The sequence below is a fragment of the Cyprinodon variegatus genome, unplaced genomic scaffold, assembly GCF_000732505.1.
Source record: "Cyprinodon variegatus isolate N-32 unplaced genomic scaffold, C_variegatus-1.0 Scaffold859, whole genome shotgun sequence".
Classification (NCBI taxonomy): Eukaryota; Metazoa; Chordata; class Actinopteri; order Cyprinodontiformes; family Cyprinodontidae; genus Cyprinodon; species Cyprinodon variegatus.
In genome coordinates this window covers 48256-63512 of record NW_015151312.1, presented here as the reverse complement: position 1 = coordinate 63512, position 15257 = coordinate 48256, and the positions used below count along the sequence as shown (strand labels likewise).

At 36.4% G+C, this 15257-nt stretch overlaps 1 protein-coding gene across 1 annotated transcript in view; it reads right to left on the bottom strand.

Moving 5' to 3' along the window:
- gnao1 (guanine nucleotide binding protein (G protein), alpha activating activity polypeptide O) overlaps positions 1–15257 on the bottom strand; it is a 32903-nt gene that overhangs the window by 6846 nt on the left and 10800 nt on the right. The window contains exons 2-3 of the mRNA XM_015397385.1: positions 8825–8953; positions 6766–6895 (exon numbers count right to left, since the gene is read on the bottom strand). Of these exons, the coding sequence (XP_015252871.1) occupies positions 6766–6895; positions 8825–8953 (259 nt within the window). The remainder of the gene's footprint in view (positions 1–6765; positions 6896–8824; positions 8954–15257) is intronic.

Sequence of the window (15257 nt, the reverse complement as noted above, 5' to 3'; positions counted from 1 at the left end):
GTTTTTTTTGTTTTGTTTTTTGAGTTTTTGCGGCACTAGTGGCTCGTTTTTTCAACAGTAGGCTGACATGAGAGGGGGTGTGAGAGAGGGGGAGCGACATGCGGCAAAGGACCACAGGTCGGATTCGAACCTGGGTCGGCCGTGTCGAGGACTAAGGACTCTATACATGGGTCATGCGTGCTACCGCTGCGCCATCTGCACGCCCCAAGACAGTTTTTTTTCTATGCAAGAACAGTTTAGTAAAAACTGACTTAAATGAATCAGCCCCACACTTCAGAGCACATAAAACATATGGGAATCTTTTCAAACGTAACTTTTTGTGAAATGTTCTGGACATGAAATCATGAAAGAAGAATTATTATCTAACCAAATCCCTTTCATTCTGATTCATTTGGGAGACGCTAAAACAATGGTGAGCATGCACCATAGAACAGTAATTAGTTGATTACAAAATATAACAAATACATTTTAGTATTAGTCAAGCCAAACCAGTATTTGACATGAATGGAAGAATTTGCATCCAATCATCAAAGAGACACATTAAAAAATCCGAATAAATTTTAGCCTCTTGATGATTTCATTAAAACACAGTTTTAATGGAATAAATGACAGATTCATCAAGAAAAACTGTTGAATAATCATCTGAACAGGTTCCTTTTTGTTGAAATGTCTCTTCTCTAAGAGACTTCTTTAGTCTGAGGAATTATGGGTAAACTAAGCCTTAGAAGCATTACCGGTAACTTTGCATAGAGGTTTAACAGGTTAATGCTAACAATTAAAAGTGGTTACTTAAATGCTAAAGAAAATAAACAACCCAAAGAAAGATTATTAGTACTCAGATGACAGCTTATTGTTCCCAGAGGGCTGAGTCATGCTTGCAGTAACAAGAAAGGAACGACTTGCCTCCATCTTTATTCAATGATGGGCAGCTTCTCTTCACAAAAATACCTTCTTTAACGTTTTTTTTTCCCCCGTTATTTTTAACAAACCTATATTCCTCTCTTTCCAAGATGAGGACATTTTCATCCCTAAAAGAGACAAAGCATGGGCCCTTCTGCAGTTTTCACTCATCTGAAGGCCAGCGGTCACTATGATGCTATTATTACGAGCGTGACTCAGTCCCTCTGGGAGCAATTAGTGGTCATCGAGGTACCACTATCTATTATCAGGCTGTTGGTTCTCTTCTGTATGTGAGCAACCAGTCACCATTAAACTTGTTGATTGACTATGCCTAGATACTGCCTCTGATGCTGAGTTTACCTCCAACTCCGCAGACTGAAGGAGTCTTGGAGAACAGACGAAACACTTCAACAAAGACAGCCCTTCCAGAAGACTTTGTCAACCTTTTTTTTCTGGATTATTGAGATGCATCAGGACATACTAGATGTCTTTAATTAAGCCTTAAAAAGAATAAGTGGAGCTGTTAATTCTCATCTCCCCAAATGCTGTTCAATTCAGTGTATTCAGTTTATGTAACTTAATGGTGTTTATTCTGGAGCAGAGGCTTAATTCCTGGTAATCTGTGTAATTCCTGGTAATCTGTGTCCATACCACTGTAGAACTGGCGTCATCATGGACAGTGATACCAGTGATCCTGTGGTTTTGAGCTGAAGTGATTCTTGAGTTGCTCTAAAACATCCTAACAGTCAAATGGTTTAAATCTGGACACAGTAGAGGCACTAATTCCAATGTTCTCAAGCATTAACCTAAATTGTCATGGGTTGGATTTAGACTGTCTTGAACCTGCAGGAATAGCATTCCCAGAGCTTTAAGTAAATAAATTTGAAAATTTCTGGACTATGCTTAAATGTTCAGTCTGAACAACCAAACAATAAAAAAACAACAACTAATAACTAAGGCAAAAAGAGTGGTGAAATATCAATACAGAATGATGCTAAAGCTTCTTCCCACTTTATAAGAGGAATTCAACCTACCAGTAAAGGTTTCATTTGACCTTACATGGGTTTTTGATAATCTATATGATATAACAAATTTTGGAATCAAGACTTTTAATGATTCAGTTCGATTTTTTATAGCCAATAAATAATCACCAAGAATTGTAAAATTAATATTTGAATAAATAAGAGCTGACAAAATGATAATGAGGGTGATACTGAGTGGCTGAAAACATCAGTAATTAAACAACTCTACAGTATTGAGATAAATAGAAACTTGAGCGGATGTAAATGCTGCTAAATTAACACTGCAGCTGGTTAGAAAGTATCAAAACCTCTTTTAATCTCATCAAACCAACAAATGTAAGTAAAATTTCTATTTTGACATCCTTATTTTACGGAACTTCTATGCTGAACATTTTTCTTTCAACTCTTGTTATTAATCGTTCTCATTACATTCATAAATAATAAGAAAGTTAGTCATTTCAGTGAGTTTTCCATGTTCACACATCAGAAACAATGAGTCTAGCTACATGGAAAGGACCTGGTGATTAAAACAGACAGATTGCCTCAAACTGTGAGCTGAAAGCAGTTTCTCTCTGGTTCTGATCAGACGCTGCCTCGTTCCTAAAGAGGGCGTGTAGAGAAGTCAGACTACCAAGAGACGACTGTTTCACATGAGGAGAAAAGGAAGAAAAGAGGAGCTTTAAAACAGAGAATAAAGCTAAGCTTCACAAACACAGAGAGGACCTGCTTTCAGCTGCTGAGTGTGTCAACCTATTGGGAAGTTTTCATACCTGTCTGTGGGTGGAGCATCTGCAGAAGATCTGACAGCTGATTGGTTAGAGAGGACAGCCGGTGGCAACAGTGACAGGAGTAGAAGGAGCCAGAGATGCTGCAGGGCGGAGCTTAGAGAAGGAACAGAAAACGCAAGGGACCCACCCATATCCAGAAGGCCCTTCCCCAAGTTGCCCCATTCACTACAACTACTGTAACACACATCCAGTGCTGCAAGAAAGGAGTTCACAGGGCAGGAAGACAGCCTTCACAACGAGCAGTCGTCATTTAGAGTACACGATGAAGAGAAGCAACAACCGAACAGTACATGCGGATCTTCAGAAGAAAGAGGGGAGTAACAGAGAATAAGTGGTGCAGGGTGTGTTTGTACTAACAGGCAACACCAACACCAACAGAAGGAGTCAGGGACTCCGAGATGGAGCCTATGAGGGGATTTTATATGAGGGGAAAGCACGGCGCTTTGACAGTTTGTTCAGTTAGCGAGATTCCTTTAATTTGACTTCATCTTGTGTCTACATTTACCCCGGAACATTTTGGTCCTCAGATGGACTTAAATGTTCCAGTTAAAACATGTACACAGACTGTTTTCTCCACTTTAAAGATATCATAACACTTTAATGTTTTAGATTTCTTTGTTTTTTCTTTCCATTTTTAATGATAATATTTCTATCAAAAGCATTATGACCCAGTATAAAAATGCTTCCCTTGTATGTAATGCTACCTGTAGAAATAGGAAATCGCTGGAAGAGAATCTATCTGACAACATGAAGTAGGCTAAGTTATCTTTTAAAAAGTAACAAAATATATCCCAATCTGAAAAATGGTTAAAAAGCTATTTGTAAGGCTGAGCTACATTCACACAGAAGGCAAAATTGACACAAGCCTGATATTTTTGCCCATATTTGGATTATATATGATCTTTTTTTTTATAGCAGTCTGAATAGCGTAAATCCGATCTTTTCACCTAAAGAAAATATCTAAAAATCAAATTTGAACTTTTCTCATTAGTGATACTAAATCAAATTCATGATGGACTTCAAAGTAACTGTAGTCTGAACGGTCATGGAGCATTTTATTCAACTTTTATGTCATTGCTTTGGCTCCCACTACACATCCACACAGATCAGCTAAAGACCACTGGTAATCACTATGCTCCGTTTTCTTCTTACTTTCCATGATGTGGTCTAAATACTGTTGGCTCCCATTGGGCAACAGTTGATCAATAACAAAGAAAGACAATAGAATCAGCAGCCGTGCGCAGAAACCACTGACTGATGTGACGTTTTCCTTCTCTGTGCATCCAGGTTGCTTTGGTGTCCTGAACTGTTTGCACAAAGTCAGGTGCCACTCATATTTAATTTGTTTTATGAATAATCGTGTGAAAAACAACATATTTTAGACATGAGCATCAAGACCTGCTATGTGAAGATAGCTGTAAAGACTCCAGAAAACCACAGCGAGAACAAAGATGGAGTCCATGAGTCTACAGTACAAAAATCCCTCTAAGAGAAAAAAAAATAATAAAGTGCAGTAAAGTTAATAGTGAAATTTTACCAACAAAAAGTAGAACTTCCTTAACCATGCCTTAGCTCAGTTAAGGTCAAAATGGATGATTTAACAATGAGAAAGAGATTGAGCAAAAATGATATCTATGGAAGATCTCCCAAAGAACAGAAAGGCCTCTTGTGTTTGAGGAAAAACAAAACATTCTTATGATCTACAGACCTTCTGGGAAAATGTCCTGGGACTGATGAGAACAAAATAAAAATCAGGTACAGTAGTAGTTTAATTCTGTTACTAACCAACAGGTTAATTTGACAAAGGTCTGGGCAATATAAGACTGTATAAGACTTTATACCATAGACAAAGTGCATGTAAGTGTTGCTTTAACGAGTCAAATAATTGGATTATAACTACAGGGGGTGAGCAGTATAACATTTCTAACAGCTTGCAGCCTCTTTCTTCTGAAGCAGGTTATAGAGTCTTTCCTGTGCTCTTGTCTTTTATATATCATTACTCTTTTAAAATGCATTTTTAACAAGAGTGTAACAGGAACTCCTTTCTTATTAAACAGACCTATACACAATTTTGGCAAAGGACGATTTTAGCCACTAAAGTGCATCACCTTGAATTTCTTGCAAGCTGAAGTACTTTTTACATTTTGTGACGTTATGAACATAAACTTTGGTGGATTAAACAGGGAGTTTAAGTAAAACAAAGTCATGCATGGTACTTGGTTTGGTCCAAAATGGTCAACTATTTTAAGACACAAACACCTCATAAGTGTTCATTCAGCTGCCTTTACTCTGATAAAGAAAATAAAATGGTACAAAATTAGTAAATACACTCCAACTGTGTGTATTTAAACTTTTAGTCTTTGCTACACACATCATCTAAAAAGAAACGTGAATGAAAGCTTCTTTTTGTAAAAGAAAGCCAGGAATGGAGATGGATTATATTGCTTTGGGAGAGAGAAAAAAAATCAACATTTCCTTCTCCTCACTTTTATAAGAACCGAATAAGTATTATAAGAAAAGTTGCTTTCTAATTAAAACCCGAGCAGAGGAGTGACTTAAATGAGCTGCCGGATCGTGACATGTTCCGCCTTATCGGTCCCATTACTGGGAGGTCGTTCGCATTTCTTTCCAATGTTGGAATATTTTTGCTGAACTGGAGGCTGTTGATAGTAAAACAGAGGGAGAATGTGGGAGCCAAGAGGAAAAACATTTGTCGCTAATTAGAACTCCTACGCCATCACTTCCAGTTTGGTGATAATAAAATCTGATCATTTTTATCTGACAACAGAAAGATGATGAGTTCTGCTCAAAAGCACCCTTGATTTTTAGTAAATAACTTCGAGCTTTCTACCGATCAGCTGCAAGTGGCTCAGTTTATAGACAGCTAACAATCACAGTTACAAATCTGTTCTGTGTTTATTTCCTCCATCATCTTCTGTGTGGTTATAAAACACCCCTGGAATGAACTGAGCTTGCAGGGAATGAGTCTCTGTTCCTGCTGCAGAAAAGAAGGATTTTGTTCTTTCAGCAAACAAAAAAGTGGCTTAGCTCAAAATGTCAGAATGACCTCTGTGTCTGCAAACAACAGGTTACATCAACACGACACTTACTGAACTAATGCATGTAACCAGTTTCTCCTGGGAGCATGTTGTATTTTTCACATTTGGTCGTGTTCTGATGGTCCAGGCTTACTGGGATGCTTTATGACGTCAGCAAAAATAGAACGGCTTTTCGAGCCAATTATCCTGATTCAAACCGCTCAGAGGGAAAGCTTGGGTTTGAAATATAAGTTAAAACAGAGCATTGACTTCAGATCTGATGCTTATGATTACATGGAGGATTGATCCTATCGAAACAAACTAAAACTATTTTATTAAAGTTATAGTAGAGGATGTTCTTTTTTGAAGTGGATCATCAAAATAAGTGGTCCTCCTAATTGTCAATCATTCTGGTGATATGTTTACGTAAGGCCGTCCTACTGTAGGTGTTCATCCCCACTTTCACTTACAAGTGGTGAGTCTGACATAGTGTAAATCTTCTTTTTCGAAAGTAAGCTTGTATGAGCAATGCAAACAGCAATTTTTAAACAGAGCATGCACGAGGAGAAATGGGCTCCTGTAGGCTCTTGCACCCATTTAATAGGTGCTCCTACTCGGGGAGCATGTAAAGGATTGTGCATGTGCATTTTTCCTTTAAAGCGGAGAGGGCGGGTCTTTTAAAAAATTTTGTCTTTGTGTTTATTATTCAGACAGTTTAATTATAGTCACACGTTATCAGTGTTAATCTGTTAACAGCATTGTTTTCTCACAAATTATTGCAGTTTTAATTTTTTTAATTTTTCAAAAACGAGACCAAAAATCAAAAATGTAAAAACAAAAGAAAAAAAATCAGTTTGTCAAATTTATACTATAAAAATACAAATGAAAGCTCTGACTTGTTCTGTCGTGAAAAACACACTGTTCAATAACTCACAGAGATTTATGTTACTTAAAGCTACTTGGCCATTAGGAAAAACGCTAAGCAGTCCAACAAACACAGACATGTTGGGTCCTTACCGTGGTCTCGTCCTCATGCAGCACCTGGTCATATCCACTCAGAGCCACACAGAAAATGATGGCCGTCACATCTTCAAAACAGTGGATCCATTTCTTCCTTTCTGACCTCTGACCTCCCACATCAAACAGCCTGATGGACACGAGGGGAACACAAAAAAAATTATGTTTTCTAAATCTCAAAGCCTATTTATATCTATCCATCTACCTATCAATATTCAAAATCGATGTTGTTATTTTTAAAATTTAATGACTGCTGATTTTTTTCTGTCTTTAATGGAAAGGTATTTAAACTTTCAAGCACAACTGTTGCTTTAAATACTCATAACATATAGGTCACATTTGTAACAGTGAAAATGTTTTTAATGTTTAAATATTATATCTAGTCAGCTATATTTTTCTAAATTACCACAATCACGTTGTATGAAGATCACCCAGAAAAACTTAAATCATCACATGGAAAATGGTTAAGTAAGTAAGAAAATGAAAATAACTGCAAGAGAAGGTGAACAAAATGTCAATTAAAATGTTTGAGAGGAAACAATTATTCAGGCACAGACACTGAGTACTCGCGATCAGATTTAAATCAGTCCTCCAACACACAAAAAAAGCTTTAAGACAATTATAATTTGATCATTATAGTACTACTAATATAAATAATGCAAAATATGGATCAAAATGAAAAAAAAAAAGAAGCTGACTTGTTCCTGTGAGCAAATTTTATCCAAGCTCACCCTCAGTCAGAATCATAGGAGAAAACAACCCTGGTGCTCCTAGTCTCCAGTTCATGAAATCCTAAATAAATTGCTCTGATATGGTGCTGCTTATTCTGAGGTGTTCCAACAGCACAATGATGCGTAAATGGATCCAGATTCCAAAACATTTGGACGTTTGAATAACCCAAACCCAAAAACTGAGTACATGCCAAGAAAGCAGACAATTAAAGAGAACTACCCCATATCTGCCAAGACAAATGGCCTACTATCCAGCAGAGTGGTGCCAGAAGCTTGCTGATGGCTACCAGACAGTGGTTAAGTGCTGTATATACTTGAACTGTGCTGTATATGAGTGTATAGGTGTGACCTCATTTGGTTCAGAAAAAAACTTAAACAAATTCTTAGTTGTGCACACAACTATAGTATCAAATAAATCACTGTTATGATTTATCTTTTTAAACATTTAAACCTGCAGAAATTAATACTGCAATCATATCATCCATACAACACATTTTTGTGACCTTGTCTTTTATTCCAAACACACTTTAGAAAAATGCTTCTTTTTTTATGTAGGGATTTGAGTATTTCATGATTTTATATTAAATCATCCTGCAAACTTTCCCTGCAGAGACCAAAACCTGATTGAATTGCTGAGGAACAAAGAAAAGCTAAAAATATTAAATCTTTGAACCTGAAGAGAAAAGTATAAACAACAGATGTTAAACATTTAGACCATTTTGCCAGAAAAGGAAAACACCCCATCCTGACTCTGTATGGTTTTTGTGGCGTTCAGAATGAGAGGCCTGAGCTAAGAGTGAAACTAAGCCAGCCGAGTGTGTTTGGAATGGGTATAATGGCAGGCAGGCTGATGGGTTCCGCCCAGTGCAGGAACAGGGAATCCTCCCACACTGCATGACTGCCAATAATAGCAGCGCAGCTGAATATCTGCAGGATGGGCCTCTCAAAGAAAAACAGATAGAACAGCAGCTACCAGAGTACCGTATATGTGGAACCTCTGGATCACCACAGCAACTTATTGCTGAGAAATGGAGAAAAAAAAAGTTTATTTACCATTTGTTGCTTTATAAGTGAGCTTTAGCTCAGGAGAATTATCGCAGAGAAAATTTCCTTCTATTTCATTTCTCATCATATCGCCTCCCTTCTTCTCCATTATTCCCTCTGCTCCGTGGTCTAATTGAATCTAAATTCATTAAAGCGCCAGAGAATCATAAATATAGATACTTGTTTAAACCATTGGTTCTAATTAAATACAGATAGGATCTCCTGCTGAGTGGAATCTGGAGCAGGTGGACAAACTCAGAGGGTTTTGTCGAGGTTCTCCTAACCTGAAGTGAAGGTTTTTGAAGGTGAAGTGCGTCTCGACGATGCCTGTGGTCTTCACTCGGGTTCTGAGTATGTCCTGCTCTGTCGGCTGGTAGTCTGCTGCGCCGATCCGATCTAGGCTGTCGAGGTAGCTGCACACACACACAGAATAAAATGTTATGTTAAACATCAGCAGGAAATTCCTTACACCACCCAGGAGATCCAGTTGTGGTCGGACACCAAACTATTCAGCACTCTGGTTTGCTCCTGCATGTCAAAGCCAACAGATTAGACTTTTATGTACATTAAAGTATCACACTATTTTCATTTGGCAATAGCAAACAACTTTTTTCAGGTTTTGCATTTATTTTTAATGAGAATATTTTTGCTAAATCTGCTGGCTGTTTGTAAAGAATCCATATTTTGGGGTTTCACTTACTAGGGGACACTGTGGAGTACAAAATATTTATTTAGGTTTTCATCAAAATTATAGTGACCTGATCTTCCACTTAAGCAGTCAGCCTTTCCTAAAAGTCTCAATGGGTCCAGATTTCCTAAAAGTTATTTTCACATTTATTCTTCCTCTTTTATGCATTTTTTTTCTAGTCCAGTCACAGCTACAGGAATATGGAAAAGTGTTTCATATATTTATTCACTTTCCATTATTCACAAGTAAACTCAAAGTACTTGCTATGAAGTTGTTTTTTTTATACCTTAGTGTAAAACCATCCTTTGAAAACAGCTACCAGAAAAAAATGTTATAAAATGTGGGCTGTTATATTAAGATTTTAAGAATAAAAATAGATACTAGTACTTTTTGTATCATTTAGAAAAAATATATATAATCAAAAACAGAAATACAGTTTTGTGTAGCTGAGAGATCACCCTCATCTAAATGTATGTTAAATATATTCCACCAACTCAACTTTTGATAGTTTCAGATGTTTGAACAGGTTTCCTACATCAACTGCAGACACATGCAAGCAGCAAACTTCCCAAAGTGTTTCCAAGGAACAGATCTAGCTCTACTTTCCTGGTAGCAAATGACTGTTGCTATTACCTGCAATCTCTACTGCGCTTCAGACTGATCATGCTGATCGTATCAGTTCCTGTCCTTTTGTTTTGTGTATGACTTGAAACAAAATAAAACGTTAGCTGAATGAATGAATGAATGAATGAATGAATCTTTATTGATCTCACAATGGAGAAATTCACCCGTGACATCACCTCTTATTTCGAGCTAATGTCACGGGTGACATCAAAACAGAAGGTGCACAAATGAGGAAAAGATGCATAAAATATATACAGTGCATTCAGATATATACAGCGGATGGGAAGAAATAAAGTAGGAGAGTTATAAGGTGACTTATATTTACAGTATCTTATGTACAGTAAAGTGGTGGAAGGTAAAGTGCGGTTTCTGGTTTGTTAAATAGATAAATAGTATAAATTATTGCTGTTATTGCAGCAGGAAATGGATCAAGTCCTTCATCATTCTGAGAGGAATACAATTTTTTTCTTGGCTTGTTGATCTAACCCTGATCTATGACCATAGAGTGACAGCAAAACGATATGTGCATCTTAAGAAAAAAAAGGTTACATCAGAGTCGCTCCTTATGTCTTCATCCCCCTCTCTTATTATATCAATGATCTTGTATTTCTGAGAATCTTAAAAGTATATTTAAAAATCCAACAATATATTGAATGTTTAAAATTTGCCTCAGTCACCTAGCAACCAGCCTGAATTAGAATTAGACAACAATTTTGAGGTCTACCCCTCAGGGTAGCCTGGAGCCAACTGACTGCTATGTCAGTGCTAAATGAATTTGACTGCTAAGTCAGAGTATGACATTATTTATGGGTATATTCTGGAATGGTTCCTGCCAATACTGGGTGAGATGTTGACATTATACTGTTTTGGTTCTTTTTGAAGCCAGTGCAGCTTCAAGAATAGCTACTGTTCAAACCATGCTGCTGTTTCAAACTCCATAAAATATATATATAGCCACCATATTCTAAACATGACTCTGAAATACTAACACCTCATCAACTGCCGGCATATTTATGCAATCTCCTCAAGCTAAATTCCAGCCATTTTCATCTCCGTTCCACCAGGTGGCGCTCTTACCAGATTCCAATGGTTTTTACTGAGCTGGGGAAGAAATCCTTCTCTTACTTTGCTCCATGGTCCTGGAATAATTTGCAAAACTTGCTCCATTTAAATGATCTAGTCCCATTGAATAAATTTAAGGCCATGTTAAAATGTCATGTCATTCAAAAATGTAACTGCCCTATGTGACCTGTCTTTTCCTCTATGTGAGATTTTGTCTATGGTGTATTTCTGTTTGTATTTTAACTGGTGTGCCGTCTTGGCCAGGTCTCCCTCGAAAAAGAGATTTCAATCTCAAGGGACTTCCTGGTTAAATAAAGGTTAAATAAATAAATAAATAAAAAATGAGCAAATATATAACTTTTATTTGCTTCCCTTTTTACTTACCTACATACAAAATTTGAGGCAATACTGAAAAAGTCAGGCATCGCTAAGCTTTCAGCTACACTTTTAATACATGACAGAGGTTATCTCAATGTAAAGATGATCACTAGCCTGACTGATTTCTTAAGATCATACTCTGAACCCTCTATGAAGGGAATCCGAGGCACCATAATTAACACCCCTGGATTCTAAGAACTCTATGTAGAAAAAGTGCCTTAAAAACTATATTGAAAAAAACTTTATTAGTAGAGATTTTTCCAAATATTTATTTAATTTTCAAAGGATTTCATTATGTATCCTTCTTCTCGTATCTCTAGCTAATAGGTGCATAGTGAGTTCAGTGTAAATGCAGAGGATGTATAAAAGGCTTTCCTTTCTGTTGTCTGGAGGTGCTGACTCTAAACCCACGCTCACTTAAACATAAAAACAACATATTTTCTAAAGCACGGGTAAAGAACATCTTTATGAAGCTGGCAGCTCATCCACAGACGTTTTGCTATGATATTACTATGTTATTGCTGTGCAGTAATATAACACTGGTGCTTTATCATGACCTCTACGTTAGCTCTGCTGCCAACCTATGGTTGAATAAATAACTTAATGAAAAAAAAACAGTGCTTAGATTAAAAAAGTAGCACCACATCCCTTTGTTTTTCTTACTTTTTGGTTAGAGGGACTCCTGTTCATCCCATGGTCCATGAAGAGGGACCAAAGACCCAGCAGCCAATCAGAAGTCAGGTTTCATTTGCTTGCTTTATATTTTCTGTTTAACAGCCGTAATTTCAGATTAGATCCCATTGTATGCACCGTGGCAGATGGTTCAGGGTTGTAAATTCTTATAATTTTTTTTAAAACGCACTGAATGAAAAACAAGTTCTTAGGAAGCAACCACAACAAATCGCTTCGTTATCACAAATAAGCACACATTACTGATGCTCTCCATGTGCAGAGATAAACTCTTACTCAGGGCAAAGCACAGACTAGTAGAAGATAGGAACACGATAAGCATTTTAACATCTCCTCAGTGTAATTGATATGTTATTACTTTTTTATTTTCAGACCGGAGATATTCTTTCAGGGCTAACTGACACTCGGTTACTTTAAAGAAAAACGATGAAGGCTTGTCGAAATGTAGAAAGAGTAAGAACAGGTAGGTGGAATCCACACACAAGCACCAGCAGCTTCAGTGTTAAAACTATTGATTTCACAGAGAAAGTAATATTGGTTAGATTGTGTTTTGGGAAAGGAACTAGATGAAAAAATGAGAAGAGGAAAAAACTTTTTTTCCCCCAGAGGCATTAATCTGGAACAGCAATGATTTTAGTTTTGTGTTTGGGAATGAAAATAGCTGCAAAAAAAAAAAAAAAAACATATCCTACAGATAAATGCCTTGTTTGCTTCCATAGAGCACAAGCGGACACGATTAATGATGACAGGTTTTAATTTCAAATGAGAAAAGGCAATGATTGGATTACTAGGCAATCAAACAGCCCACCTTGTATTAGCATCAACGCAACAAATGGAAAATTAGGTAAAATGAAGGAAAGGCGGTGAAAATAAATGAAAGCTAAAAGCAGTGAAATCCATCTGTCTGGTCTTTTTGAGGCAACACCAGAAGGACAATTAGAAAACGACTTTTCACTTCATGGATAGGGCATAGATGTGAAAATTATTTTGTAAACAAACATCATAGTATCCTTCTGGAAGCTGCTGAGTGTATCCATATCATTTGTATTAAGGGCACCCTGACTAAGTTATACATAGAAACACATTTTAGTGGAAATACTGTATGGCAACAATTGTTGAGTTTTGCCTCTGTCACTTTTGCAGATTGTGAATTATCTTGGTAAAGATTGTTGACTGGATTTACAGTAGATCTGCTTTTGTTCTAAGCCATACTAATGTGACTATGCTTTGATCAGAACCACTCCATTGTAGCTCCAGCTTAAGGTTCATGTTTTGAGTGTTTAAGAGTTGTATTTGGATGAATATGTTTGATAAAGCATCATTGTTCTGTAATAGAGTTCAGCAAATATCCTTATTCAGAGCATCAAAGAGATACAGATGCATAAATAAATAATCCAATTGGATGAAAAACATATGGCGGCCCGAATATTTATCAGTCCAGGCTTCCAGAACAATGAAACTCAGCGGTTTCTAACAGCCTTTTTCTTTTTTTTTGTTGCTAAATTTAAGTTCACATGATGGATGAAGCAAAAACGTAAACAGGAGTCAATCATCACATTCTAAGATATGGTTTCTGCAGCACTTAGATATGAAGAGCTTTAGGAGATCTCACAGCTTGTGAAAGAGTGGTCTATTTTAAGCATCCAGTGCTGATTGTGAAATAATATTTAGTTTAATGAATCTAAACAGCATCCAGAAAGCTCTTAAAGTGGCTTATTTGGAGAATGACTGGAGAAGTAAGAAGGACACATGGGAAAAATAGATCAAATTTAAATTAGATATGCTCATCTACTAGTGACATTAAGATTTTTCATTAATGGATATCAGTTATAAAATACTTTAACTATTACATAATTGATTTTAGCACAAACGCAAAACTGTGTAATTAAAGAGTTACAGGGCGAGAAAGAGCTACAGAATATTACACTGTATCACAAGCTTCAGCACACATCTAACTTTCCATGATCCAGGGTTAATTATACACACACACACGTATATATATATATATATATATATATATATATATATATATATATATATATATATACACACATATTATATAAATTAGAGAGAACATTGCTTTTAACATTGCCACTCATCCACAAATGTTGGATTCATGAGAGGGAGGTATGAGATTTATGAAAATGAATGACCTGCAAGCTATTTTTTTTTACCTAGAAAGTGGATTTCCACAGCTTCTCCAGTCCTACCATGCTTTTGTTGACTTTTTAAATAATTATCTTCTTCTCTGGTCCCTGTGTTTAGTTTGATGTCCATGTCTTAGTTGGTCAATAGTACTTTCATTTTCAGATGACAGAATTTAACTAGATATGTTGAAATTGATATGTTTTAGATCCTAAAGCCTTTCCATATTTTTGCTAAGAGCAGCTCTGTGGAATCCTACAGCATCTGCAACCTTAACAACCTTAGCCTTAATGTACAAGAAGGAAAAAGGAAAGCTGTACTTGTTAAGGAAGCTAAGGTCCTGTAATGTTTGCAACAGGATTCTGCATATCTTCTACAGGTCTATTGTAGAGAGTGTAATCTTTTCTGCCATTATCAGATAACTGTTGTGTTAGCATCACATGTGCAGTCACTTCAAGAATCTCCACAAGGTAGGCTGGCTCCGTTCTAGGAACTCCTCTGGCACATCCAGAGATTATTTTACAAAGAGTTATTTGTCATAAAAGGAAGAAAAAAAAAAGAAAAAAAATTACTGCAACTCAATGAAATGATCCCTGATATGATTTACAACATTTTTAACATTTTCTTTGGTTTTCGAAGTATTGTTCGAAATTAAATTAAACTTTCTCTCTGACCTGTCTGCAGTTTCCATGGTTCTCATGATGCTGTTTTCTCTTGTTCTCTAATGAGCGTAGAATTAAACTGCTATATTTATACAGAGATTACATTACAGGCAGGTGGAGTCTGTTTACTCATCAGATGATTCCTAAACGTGATTAGTTTCACGAGAATTCATTTACGAGTATCAGAATAAAGGAACCTAATTGTCGGTGTCAGGAGTCACTGTGTTTCATAATAGCAGCATTAGTAACCGCATTTGTTTTTCATGCAAACAGTAAATTAAATGACTACTTTTCTTTTACTTGCAATCAAATATTGTGATTAACTACAACTTGACAATTAAAATGTCTTCTTTTAACCACAAGGACAGAGCAGCAGAGCTGACGCACATACATATACATACATACATATATATATATATACATATACATACATACATATATATATATATACATATACATACATACATA